The 12,465-nt window shown below is 46.6% G+C and overlaps 1 protein-coding gene across 1 annotated transcript; it reads right to left on the minus strand.

Annotated features, from left to right (window-relative positions):
• Positions 1 to 419: 419 nt before the first annotated feature.
• LOC136050047 (T-box-containing protein TBX6L) lies at positions 420 to 11,551 on the minus strand. The gene is made up of 9 exons (XM_065738664.1): positions 11,275 to 11,551; positions 7,460 to 7,604; positions 6,403 to 6,505; positions 5,786 to 5,950; positions 5,308 to 5,454; positions 4,877 to 4,947; positions 3,641 to 3,732; positions 2,613 to 2,805; positions 420 to 1,743 (listed from the first exon to the last, which is right to left on the minus strand). Exons 1-9 carry the CDS (start codon positions 11,288 to 11,290, stop codon positions 1,317 to 1,319), a joined length of 1,359 nt encoding a protein of 452 aa, XP_065594736.1. The 5' UTR covers positions 11,291 to 11,551; the 3' UTR covers positions 420 to 1,316.
• Between the last annotated feature and the right edge of the window lie 914 nt (positions 11,552 to 12,465).

The following is a 12,465-nucleotide window of genomic DNA, read 5'->3' on the forward strand; positions in this document are numbered from 1 at the left end:
CATTCTCTGCTAACAGAAAGGAACACTTCCATCCTCCCTCAGAAGCAAAGGCCCTGTCTCAAAAATGACCCCACAGCCAGGGTGACCTGGGCAAACAGAGACACCTTCCCCATCTAACACAAGGACACAAACAAACCCTCCGCCACGCAGGACATGGGCTGCTCACCAACAGCACAGCTCCTCCACGAGAGGGGACCACAGCAGTAATAAAGGTGAAACTGCTCTGGCAAGGGCAGGGACATTGAAGCACATCCCTGAGCCCAAAAGAAGATGGCACTGACCAGCCAGGAGGCACCGAGCACTGCGTCAGGGAGCAGTGCAGCACGCAGCTCAGTGCCTGCAGTGTTCATCATTTTAAAGTACATGGCTGATGAACAACACCAGACCAGAAGCATCTGTAGGCAAAGCTTTCTCACAGCAACAATAGCTATAAATTATATTCTCTGCGGGTGGCTGGGGGTGGAAGAAGAAGTTCACAGTGAAAGATTTCCTTCAAAAGAAAGAGGCTGGAGTGTGAAAGCCAGCACTGCTATTCCTGGCAAGCACAGGCCTTTGGAGACCCCTGGAGCAGCCCCAACGTCTGTGAACAACCTCCCTCCACCACCAGCAGAAAGAAAAGTGTTTCACTAACCTCGCGTCTAGGGGACACGGGATAGGGGTGGGCATGAGGGACACAGACAACACAGAGCCTTGCTGCTGGTTCCTGTGCAGAAGACAAGCTGTTCCCTGCCTGGGTGATCCACAGCCGCATGCACCGCTGCGAGTTTTACTGTCATATGCTCCTGGAAAAGAAGGCAAGACTTTAGTTTGACTATACTAAGCAATGAAACTGCTCAAGGGGTCACTGGAATTGCTTTTTTTGCTCATCCTTGCAAAAATCCTCTACAGCTTCTTGGCCCAGCTTACTGCAACTCCTCAGCCTCTATCTCCTTGCACACATGTCCTGGGAAGAAAAGATTTTGTAAACTGCCAAATGTGAGCACGTGCTGGGACAGAGGTCGGCAGCTCTTTCCCCACTGCTCTCACAGTTCCTGAAGTTTCCTATTTCTGCTGGAGAAAAAACACTGCAGAACACACAGACTGAGGCCAGACGTGCCCTGACACAGCTGGGACTGCTAGCAGTGTAGCTGCTGCTTGTGAAATACTGTGAGGGTTGTTGTGCAAGGAGACAAGGAAGTGAAGGTGTCCCGTGCCACCATCTGCAGCAATGCCTCTTTGCCTACTACAGACAAGGGTTCAAGGCTAACACCCCAGAACAAATCAGTTCTCATTTACAATTTACTTTCAGTCTCTTCATTAGGAAGGCTCCTCCCTGCTCACCAGCAGGCATAAGGGAACAGTGGGTACTGGCTCCACTCTGCCATGGTCCCGTGGGCATGTCCCGAGGCCCCTTGTGTGTTGTAATCTGTGGAGAAGGCTGAGTAGCTCACTGCCCTGTACTGGCTGTGGGGTGGCACCACCCACTGCCCAAGGCCTTGCTCGGTGCTGTAAGGACTGTACACGGGCGCTCGAGCTCCAGGTTTCCCCACGGAGTCCAGTGCCATGTTCACCACTCCAGTGTAGTCCTGGGGAGGGGGCAGAGGCGGGGGCAGCGGAGGCAGGTTGGTGAAGCCCTCTGGGAGCTGTTTGGAGTCGTGCTCGGGCACTGTGGCGAGATCCAAAGGGTGACACCTCGCCCGGAAGTCGTTCAAGGCAGTGACGTCGCGGGTGGGGAGCTGCTGGCTGTCCCCAGCTTCGTGGAACCTGTTCCCCAAGGGCAGAGAGAGCAGCGAGTCAAACCCACCGCAGCAGAAAACCACTGAAAACACACAGATCCCCGGGGGAGGCATGCTAAGAGCTTGCCATCCTCCTCTGCCATTTCAAACATACACTTTCCATTCAAAACAAGCACACCCTACATGGACAACCTGGCTTTGTATGGGCTTGTGTTCCCTGTGTGTTCCTGCACCCAGAAGAAGTGGCCTGGGGTGGGAATTGACAATGTGTCAGCTATTTCACACTCATTTATCATGTGCAGATGCTTGCACGAAAGCCAGGTGAGCCATCCTGTACTCCAATGGAATTACACACTTTGCATATTCAGAAGGGTTCTCCACCTTCACATGTTGGTTTATAGCACATTAATTCTCCTGTGCAGCTACAGCCTTACCTACAGCTTTGTCTTACTACTAACACGAATTTTAGTCCAACTCCTGCTGTCATTCATGCAGAGAAATTAAGTGCCAAAAGAAGGTAAGCCCACTCACTACAACGCAGGGAGGAAGGAACAACCACTGGAGTCCTCCACTCCTCCAACACACTTCCTCCAAAGGACAGCTAAGTTCTGTGCTACACAGGGTTGGATAGGAAAGCATTTCAGGACAGGGAAAGAAAGAGCACTACTAAGACATGAAGATGCTCAGAAGCAGTGGGTTAGAAGTAAAACAGCAAAGCTTTGTTGCAGAGACATCTCCATGCTGATCTAGCACCCATCACCCAAGTATGGCATCAACAGAAAGACAACCTTCTCACTCACACTGGCTGTTTTTCTTAGGAAATACACCATAGAAGAGGAGGAATCCCATCAATTAAAGGGTGGCTTTGTGACATGAGCACCAGGAGACAGGACTCACCGGTATGCCTGGTAGGATGGTGTAGGCACTTGCTGCTCTCTGGCTGGACCCTCCCTCTGTTCTGCCGGCACCGGCGATGCTGCAGGAAAGGCATGGCTGCTGTTATGCTCTGAGATCCAGAAGGGGTATCCACTGCTGACCACGATGGGGTTACTCTCTTCCTTCACATCCACACTCTCATCTTTCTCAAAATCTGACTCACAGTAGGGAAAGAAAGAACAGAAAAAAGTGAGAATGGGGAATAGAGGGCTGGAGTTCACAACAGTCTATTAGCAGCCAAATTAACTGCAGGACTGGGGAAGGAAACACCATTACCTCTTCTGCAGACACACTACCTTAAAGGACAAGCCCTTTGCTGTTTTTTTTCTGCCCTTACACTGTGGCTTTCAGTTCTGCCCCCTCCCCTCACCCTAGCAAGGAATGACCAAGCTTAAAAATAACCTAACAGAAAGAGTAAAGATTATTTTTAGATGGTATCAGTTCCCCTATCTGCATCACAGCCCTGCTGCACAACTGCACAGTCCAGAACCAAGGCAGATGTGCAGAAGAAAGCCACGGATGACACTGCAAGATGGTATCAGTGTTTAGGAGAAAACATTATGAAAGCACAGCCCTCAACCACACGCAGTCACAAAGCAAGGCTGGAGGCTGGTGTATGGAGAGCTGGGGAGTAGTCACTAACAACAAGAGATGTGAGCAGGGTCCTGTGGACCACACACAGAGACTTAATCCTGAGACAGACAAAGTGAATGCACACGTGGGGTTTCCAGGCAGAAATTAAGAGAGGGAAAGGCCTCATAAAGGATTGCCAGTCATCATTTGTTGGCTAAAAGAAAGATACCCCCCCCTGAATTAGAGAGTTAGCACCACTTCCCAGCTTTGCAAAACCGTATGCTGCAGCCTTTAGGGCTGCACAGACCATTCTCCCCAGAGGGGATGCACAGCAGAGATACATCACTGCCTCTTTTTCCTCCTGTGGTCCAGGCACTGTTTGTGACCAACTCTGAGTTTGTTCTTGTTAAAATTACCAGGTTCCTCAGCACTGGACACCTTCTCCTCAGGCAGCTTTCTCTTCTGGCCCTTGGTTGGACTTGGCTTCTGGGATTTGGCTCGTCCTTCCCTGGGAAAGTAACAGTGCACAGGGGTGGGTTAGCTTACTAAGCTAGCTTTCTACCTAGATAAGCATGCAAAGGATGCAGGACAAAGGCCTGGGAAAACAAAAGGTGGGATGAACTGCTCTGAAGTTCTGCATGTTACACCTCCCTGCAAAGCAACATGACAGGTCCACAGGGAATGTGTGCCAGAGTCAAATTACAGAGTTATCCAGCACTGCCAGGAGAGCAGCATGTCAGCCGTGCTTCCAGGAGAGCCCTCACCCTGCAGGATACTGCAGGTTAGGTGGTGTTTGCTGCCTGATTCTTGCTTGTACAGAAGTTCAAAATAGCATGGAAACCTCAGTACTGGAGCTTTCAGCACAGAGTTTGTGTACTGCAAAGCTGGATGCACATTCTGTACACACAGGCATACATACAGTGGGTACTTTTCCTAAATGGACAATAACACAAAGCTTAGTCAGTAACAGTCCTGTTATGAGGAGGAGAAAGGGTATCCCTGACATTTTCAAAAAGAGCCACTTTTGCCTTTTTTCATTAGAAAATAAGATTTTATTTTCAGACATAAATAACACAGAACTCTCAGCTATTTTCATACCATTTTCTGGTTGGGAATAAATAGTTTTCCCCCTCTCTGTTACCAGTTTACAGCTTGCCTTTAGGGTTATTCATTTAAGCCTTAATCACTGGCTGCCCTCAGAGCAGACAGATCACCTCACTGGTTTTGGCATCCAACCTCCACCTCACAGACAAAATTTCCTTTTGGTAGAGACACTTTTCCATGCAAGAGGAAAGGAGATGTGAGAGGTTTCAAATGTCAGAATCAAGAGGGACAATCTCAGAGGGACAGAAGGATCTACTGTAGACTCTCTTTATCACTGCTATTAACGTGTCAGATTGCAGCCTAGACCCAAATTGCAGGGGCATGCAGGCCTCAAATCTGTCACATCTCACATATTTCTGTAGGAAATTCTCTATTCCCTCCCATTCCCCATGTCTCCTGCATAGCAGCATCATTCCCAGACACAAATAAATGCAATGTGCAAAGCAAAATGCTCTGCAGAGCTAGCTGCTCTATTTTGCTCAGTGGACTTGGACAGAATTCAGATAAACTCATGTTATACATAAATTGAGATGAAAAAAACAGTTTACCTTCGAGTGTTCTTCCCATGCTCCCGGAAACCTTTAGCAAACGGATTGTTGTCAATCTTCAGCTTTGTGATCTTAAAGTAAAGGAGCAGGATTCAGTACTGGTTGTGTTATTTATTATTTCAAGATCTTCACAGCATGGTTTATCACAACAGCTTTTTCAGGGGCTGGGGGATGCCCTTGGCACAGTATGTGAGCTCTCCCAGCAGTTCTTTCTATGAATTAGGAAGTGAGTTACAGAGAGAAGTGACTTTCCCACGATCAGTGGGATTTGGGGTGGGATTCAAGTGATCAGAGGTCAAAAGGTCAATACCTAATATCTGGACTTTTATCTGCACTTTTTACTACATTTGGGGTTCTGATAGTCACTGACACTGCACTTAAGATTTGTAGGAGCAAAGCATTTAGCAATGCTTTGGACTCACACACTGTACCTGCTCGTTCTGGTAGGCAGTAACAGAAGTGAAGACAGTCTCAGGGAAGCTGAAGACTTGGAAGATGCTCCAGCGAACACTGAAGAGGTCATCTGCCTGCACAATGTGGAAGCGAGGCTTGTAACGGTGCATGGAGTGGAGGATGATCTGGCACAGAGACAAAGGCAAAGGTTTCCATGTGCAACTGCTGCTAACACGCTGAGCAAAGATTTCTGTGGAGGCCCACAGGACTTCCCTTTCAAACCAGGGATGCCTGCCTGAGATTGGTGCCTCCACCATGCCATTTATATGGACAGCACAGGCTAGCACCTTCCCTAGCAGGCAGGTAAGAGGGTTGGACTGAGGAAGAAAGAGAGGGCACTTGGATAACTTTTGATTTCCACATGATCTAATGTTTCACACTTTTCACTTATTTCCCTTTACATCTATCAGTAACAAATTCCAAGAAAGCCTGGCCCAAAGGCCACCAACAACCTACATGCCCATGTTGATCCAGAGTGTTGTTGGTGAGCTTCAGCTTTTGGAAAGAAACAGGCTCCTTCATCCAGTGGCTGCCAGGAGCTGGGGAGTCTGGGTGGACGTAGGTGCGACAAGGGAGCTGGGGCTCTGCTTTTCCAGCAACTTCCCACTGATCTTTATTCCACTGTGAAGAGAAAGATGGAAATCTAGAGCTAAAAAAAATGACTTTTTTAAAGAGCCTGAGCAACTCTGCTTCCCTGTCTGTGGAGGGTTCCTGTGAGGCACGCAGTCCCGACGAGCAGCAGATTATCTCTTGTGAGCCATGATCGTGTTACCAAAACAGCTACAAGTTTGAGCCTCATTTTTTCTCCCCCTCTCCCAGTGGCCATCAGAGAAGTCTGACATTAATCGTGACCAAAACCGTACTAGTTACAATGGAGATCAGTTACCTTTCCAGCTTTTCCCCAAGCAAAAGTGACAAATAGCTCCAGAGAGGCATAAAATCCACCAATTAATTCTGAACTTTGTCCAAAGACTATTTATTTATCATCCTGGCCAGTGAAGCATAAAGATTAATCTGCTTCAAAAAAAAAAAAAAGGAATTAAAGCATAACGTCGATCATCTAAAGCGCTTACCTTGTACCTGAAGTTGTCCACAGGCACAAAATCCACCAGCATGAGGTACTTGGCATATGGGATTAAGCCAGAAACTTTGATTTTGCATTGTGGAAACATTCGTCTGAAGGAGAAATGAGTGTAAGAATTTCTGTACGTAGCAAATGCTGTTTCATGACCTCCTGAAGCAGCAGGTCGTGTTTACTCACTGCTGCTCTGAGTTCTGGTAGTGGTATCTGAACAGGCCAGCTACCAAATGGTTTTACCCTCTCACTGATGAACTGATTATCTAATCCTACGGGTTTAGGTGGAATAGGCACAAACATGGCAGCAGTCTCTAATGGCCTGATATTGTTTTTGCTTTTGTGCCTCCGATTCCTGAAATACAGCAGTGGAAAACTTAAAGGAAATATGTGGAATTCGTATGCAGCTGCCAGCTCCATGCAGCTACCACAGACCTGGAGCATAGATTAAAGCATTTTCTAGCATGGGCTGTGCTCACCTGGGAGCACATCTTCCTTTCCATTCCAGCACTCCCTACCACCACTTTCATCTTCTTACTCTGCAAAAAAGCCTCGACACCCCCCTCCCTACCAAAGGGATTACTTTAGCTCCCAGCAGCTCTGACATAATACATTACTATTTCATATTCTTTCACCGCAAGCTCCACAAAATGACTCAGTCTCAGAGCAGCCTGCTGATCATTATGTGCCATGTTTTCATCTGCAAATGCAGAATCAACACTAGGCATTGACTGCTCCTATGCTGCTGCCTGTGACCGAGGCAAAGGAAGCCCAGGGCACTTCCCAGAGCAACCTCACAGCAACAGGAAGAACATCAGTGTTAAGTACTGAGATAAGAGCAGAGGAGTTTTCTCAACACATCAGCCCCACGGTGACCTTTTGCACTTTGCAGTTTGGATCTCTAGGGCAGCCTGAAAGCACAACTCTTGTGCTAGAGGGAGGGAGATGTGCACAACTGACTACAAGTTTGAGTGTCACCATGCTAACCAAGAATGCTCACAGTTTTGCAGACAGATTGGAAAGGTGCGGTGCGGGCAGCTGTCCTCTCCCCTCACCTGCCAGATTTGGTGATGATCATCTCTGTTCCTATCTGATGAAACTTCATCCAGAGACCCATGTCCTCCAGGGTGACTGTGATGGAGCTCTGTGGGTAGGGCTCCAGGCTGGGGGAAGCAAGTGCATCACATGGCGCTTTAATGTCTACCAGGGAGAGAGAAAACAGGAACTTCAGATGGGCAGGAGGGCACCAGCATGGAACAGCTGCTCCTGCTCAGACAGGGCTCTGGGAAGCAGTACCCGAGTCGGCCTTCCCAGTTCCAATACCCAAAGCTACCAAATTCCACATGCTGCTGTGACAACAGGCTCTGGCCATATGCTCCTGCCTGGCCCCAGGAATTCTCAGCCCCAAATCACTGCAGCGCACAGCACTGGTATAGCTCAGGTAGGTGAATGGTGGGAGCTCACCCAGAAAGGTCCCAAGTGCTGCCAAGAACCTGTGCCACAATAATTCTCTCAAGGAAAATCCATTACTTTTCCTTCCAAGGCTCTTTTTCTTACTTAGAAAGCTCAGAAGACATAAAGGCTTATTCAACAAGTTTGGCTTTCACTGTAAGGTTCTTTTGTAAAGATTTGTGTGTTGTAAAACCCAGCCTGGTTCCCTCATCCTACAAGTCAGACAGGTAGATGGCCACAATCTGCTTACACTCCTGTTCTGGTATGATCAGGGCTACACAAAACACTTCACCAAAAGAGTACCACGAAAGCTGAAAGGATTGGAAATATTTTACGTGTAGCAGTGGGCAAGGGGAGAAAACAAGAGATAGTTGGTTGGCAGCAGAGGTGAAAAATCACTGCAGAGGACTACGAAGGGCCGGACAGCAGGCTGACATGTAAGAGGAGACAAGAAAGGCAGGAAACAGAGCTGAATATTCAAAAGGAAAAAAAGAAAACAACAGCCTGAAGCAGACCTGGAGATGGAGATCACCGAGACGTGCATGAGGGCGGTGGAAGCTGCTCTCTTCAGCAGCACACAGCTGTCAGCTTTCCTGGCAATGCACTATCAGCCACACTTGGCTATTTGTTAAAAACAGAAACTTCCCCACATCTAGCTTGGACTGAATTTTATTCAGAGCACATCAGAAATATGGCATTTTATCTGTTTTTATTTATTTTTTTTTTCCCCTGGGTAATATCTGTATGAAAACAGTCACAGAAAGAAGACAACTCCTTCCAGAGAAAACAGCTTCTTCCTGAAAGTGACATAGGTCCACAAAAGCAACCTGATGGGAGCCTACTACATCAGGAATTAAGAAGCATTTAAACATAATTCCGTCAATCTGTAAAAGCCTTCAGGCATTAAAAAAAATACCCTTTACCCTTTTTTCTGCTTTGATCCGACATTAATGAACTGGCTAAGAAGTGACACCTAGTCTGCTCGCTAAGATTAGCCTGTTAACATCTTCTTACTAAAGCTTCCCTCATATCCTCTTGCAAAGACATGAAAGTGCCACGAGACGATGCATTGGGCAGCCCAGCGCAGCACATGTATCAAAAGGAGTTACAATAAAATCGGGCTGATTTCCCACAGGAGCCATCCAGTCACAAATACATGCAAACAGATTTTGATTAGCTCGACAGATGCTCACTCCTTCCCCCAAATGAATTTTACAATTAACATTTTTGTAAGCAAATTCCTACGCCATTAAATGAGACTGCAACACGGCAGATCTCAGGGGTCCTCACTCAGAGACTTCCAAAGAAATCAAAAGGAATTAAAGCAAAAGGAGTTCTATACTGAACTAAAAATCAAAGACAGATGTTATAATCTGGTTTCACCAAAATGAGTCCGACGCAACGGACCTGTATGAGTGATGAGGACAAAGAGCCAGGCACACAATCAACACTGCAGCAAAGGCTTTAAAATGTTGTTAAAATCCTTCTCGTCGCAGGTTTTGTGTGCTCTGTCTGAGGCTGAGAAACAGGATATTAACAGTTTGCATACAAAGGTATGGGCTTGCTAATAGAGGCACACAGCTGCCACCAAAGTCATGTCAATCAGCTTCGATGGGAGTCTTTGCCTGGCAGAGCCCAGCGCTGCCTTGCAAGGCACTTCAGATTCACTCCCAGCTGGTGCCCCTTCAACAACCACAGCCCCGTGCTCACATCTCCCCACAGAGACGCTGAACTACGGCACAAAGAGGTTTGCAGCGCCGTGTCCAAGCACTGAACTGTGTTCCTGAAGTCCCTGCTTCTGATGTTTCCTCTTCTACATAGTTTAGTTTTTATTTTAAGGATGGTTTGAAAGAACTTCAAACAATTTTCCAAGACTTTTAGTTTTAAGTCACTTTAAAACCAACCATTGCTATTACTGTTCTCATGGTAGCACCGCATGTAGCACATTTTAAAGCATACACTTCCTGAGGTTGCAAGGGAAGACAGCTGCTACGATAAAGGCCAGCACTCAAAATTAAGAGATCTTCACTCAATTCCATACTGGACTTTGAAGTCCTGTTACAAATAAGAACAGTTTGTGCTTTGGTTTATGTCTAGAATAGGCTGCACACACCTTTTTCCTATTTTGGAGATGGAAAGAGAAAGGGAAATGAGAGTAAGATGCTGATTTTGTCTCAGCGAGGAAGCCTGATGTGAACAGCTACCTAGAATCCTCCGGGAAGGAAGGCACAAATATATATAAAGCTATTTGATAGATTAATCTTGCCAACAGCCAAAGAGACCCAGGTTCTCTGACATAAATGCCAGAAACACTCCACGCTCTGGAGGACACCTTGTTTCCCAGAACACAAAGGTTTCTGGCTCTAACAAGGCACTGTTTCTACTTAGCAGGATGGCTTCACCTCTCAAACACATGCAGTCCTTTCTCTGCTGTGCAAGGTCCCACACCGAGAAAGAGTCCGTAAGAACATGAGGTAACTTCTGAAACACAATGAGGTAATGCACTTTTGCTTTTTAAGTCAAAATTCTCTCAGTGCAGCAGTACGGATCAGTACCCTACGGAAGGCTTGATAAACCAAAACCATGGCGAAGGTGGGAGTTGTCTGAGTCACTGTACGTGTATTTTGCCAATGAAAAAACACTACAGCAGCAGCAGAGAAAAGAAGCTGAGAATATCCATCCACCTCAGTGTAGGTGAACTGCACAGCTCAACAACACAAGCAGTCTCTTCCTCGCAATGCATTGGAAAACACAGGACTAAACCTGGGTTTCAGCTATACTGACAAATGCAGTACCTCTGGTCTGGTCCTCAGTTTCCCAAAGCATATCTGTCATCGTGCCCAGTCTGATCATGTCCCATGGAGAAGAGGTTAATAGTATGTTATGAGAAGGGCTGACGAAGAAGAACATAAATAATACCTTCTGGAAACAAAAAATTACCGTGCTTGAGCATAAAAAGATGGTTGAAATTGTAGCCTATGTCTCCTTGGGGTTTCCACTTCCACAGGGCAGAAAAAAGACAGGGGCAGACAAAACAGAGTTTGCATCTGAACTGTTCTTAGCAATTTCCAAACCTTCTGTGGCCTTCAATCCAAAGGAACTTACGCTACTTCACACACAATATGCAAACAATACCTCTATCCTTCAGGGAAGGATTACACCGTACAAGGTGATACAGACAAGGGAGTTTTGGGCACAGCTGTGAGCAGACATCTACTACCCTTGCAAAACATCTTCCAAAGCTCACAGAGAACGCTCAAAACTCCAATAACAATAATAATAATGATTATCTCTAGTCAGACAATTACAAATGCTGGTACCCCTAGGAGCACTTCCTCTTTTTCTAAAATTATTGTACATTTTTGGCATAATCCTCAGACCTTTCTGCACGTAGAATAGGAGGGAGTCCCACACCTACCTGGTAAAACTTGCATTTTTCCATGTAATGTGGAGTCTAGGTATTCACACAGCCAAGAGAGCCACCAGAGTTCTCAACAAAGGAGCCAAAATAGTCCAGTTCAAAAGCAGGTCTGATGTCCTGAGGCAAGTAAAAGCTCTTCCATCTGAGATCCAGTGTCAAGAGTGACTGAGATGCGGATGGGACTCCAAGCACAGCTAGCCAAGGTGAGTTCCTGTTTTATGGAGGCTAATGAGCAGGGAGGAGCCTCTCTCCAGGGCTGTCCCCTTGCAATCCTTTGATGTCCAAAGGGACAAAGAGAGGAAGGATCTGCAGCAATGGCTGGGGCTAAGGGAAGAAAATCAAAGAAAATTAACATGGCTTTGACATACAGGAAACCCTACAGGGGAAATGCACCTTGATTTACTGCTAACACACTTCTAAACAAATAGACCAAAATCACTACGGAAAGACTTACCTACAAATAAATAAATACATAAAAACCCCTTAACCTGCAAGGAAAGAATTCTATCTGGCTACTCCAAGGATTTGGGACCATTCTCATCTCCAGAGCACAGAATCACTTGACATCAGGAAAGGTGTTGGACTCAGGAAGCTGTTTCTTTCCTTCCTGAGCGATTAATAGTTTGTGGGAATCTGGAGGTCTGAGACCATCTCAAAACAGAGATCCTGCAACAAACAGAGTATGCATTCACCAAAAGATGCCTTCTCCACTATCAGAAATGCACTGGGTAAGGCTACCTACCTGTCCATCTCCCCATCCACAGCCTCCACCTACAGTTAGTTTTCCTATTTTACCATTTTTCACTGGCATGACTCTCCTCTCACTGCTGCATCAGATGTCCTCAAGCTCACAACTGAGGCTGCTCTACATGAGATATCTTTTCAGCAGAGCCTCACCAATGAAAGCTGCGTGGCTTTAACTGCAGTCCTGCTAGCACACCGTTTTACTGGCACCAACCTCCTTCAGCTGGCACCTTCCAGGACTGGTGCAAGTGACCTAAAAATCTGAGGTGTGGGTCAGGCACTGGTTTTATTTAGGCCTGCTCTTACTGAATGAAAGGCTGTGCACAAACCGAAGGACTGCGGTGTTTTCCCTTAATTAGTTTATTCTGCAAGTGTGACCATTAGCTTTTGTACTTACAAGTGCTTACAAGTGCTAAGAGGCAGCAATCAAGCCTCATGCTTCAG

This window comes from Cyrtonyx montezumae, unplaced genomic scaffold (assembly GCF_038088225.1).
Source record: "Cyrtonyx montezumae isolate F1298 unplaced genomic scaffold, pur_monq_1.0 scaffold_23, whole genome shotgun sequence".
Taxonomy (NCBI): domain Eukaryota; kingdom Metazoa; phylum Chordata; class Aves; order Galliformes; family Odontophoridae; genus Cyrtonyx; species Cyrtonyx montezumae.

What these genes read in the sequence shown, in the direction of transcription:
- LOC136050047 (XM_065738664.1), bottom strand. An exon ending in CTCTGGATCAACATGGGCAT is followed by an intron (nt 5,455 to 5,785) that starts GTAGGTTGTTGG and finishes TCTCTGTGCCAG; the next exon opens with ATCATCCTCCACTCCATGCA. An exon ending in CTGCCTACCAGAACGAGCAG is followed by an intron (nt 4,948 to 5,307) that starts GTACAGTGTGTG and finishes CTTTACTTTAAG; the next exon opens with ATCACAAAGCTGAAGATTGA.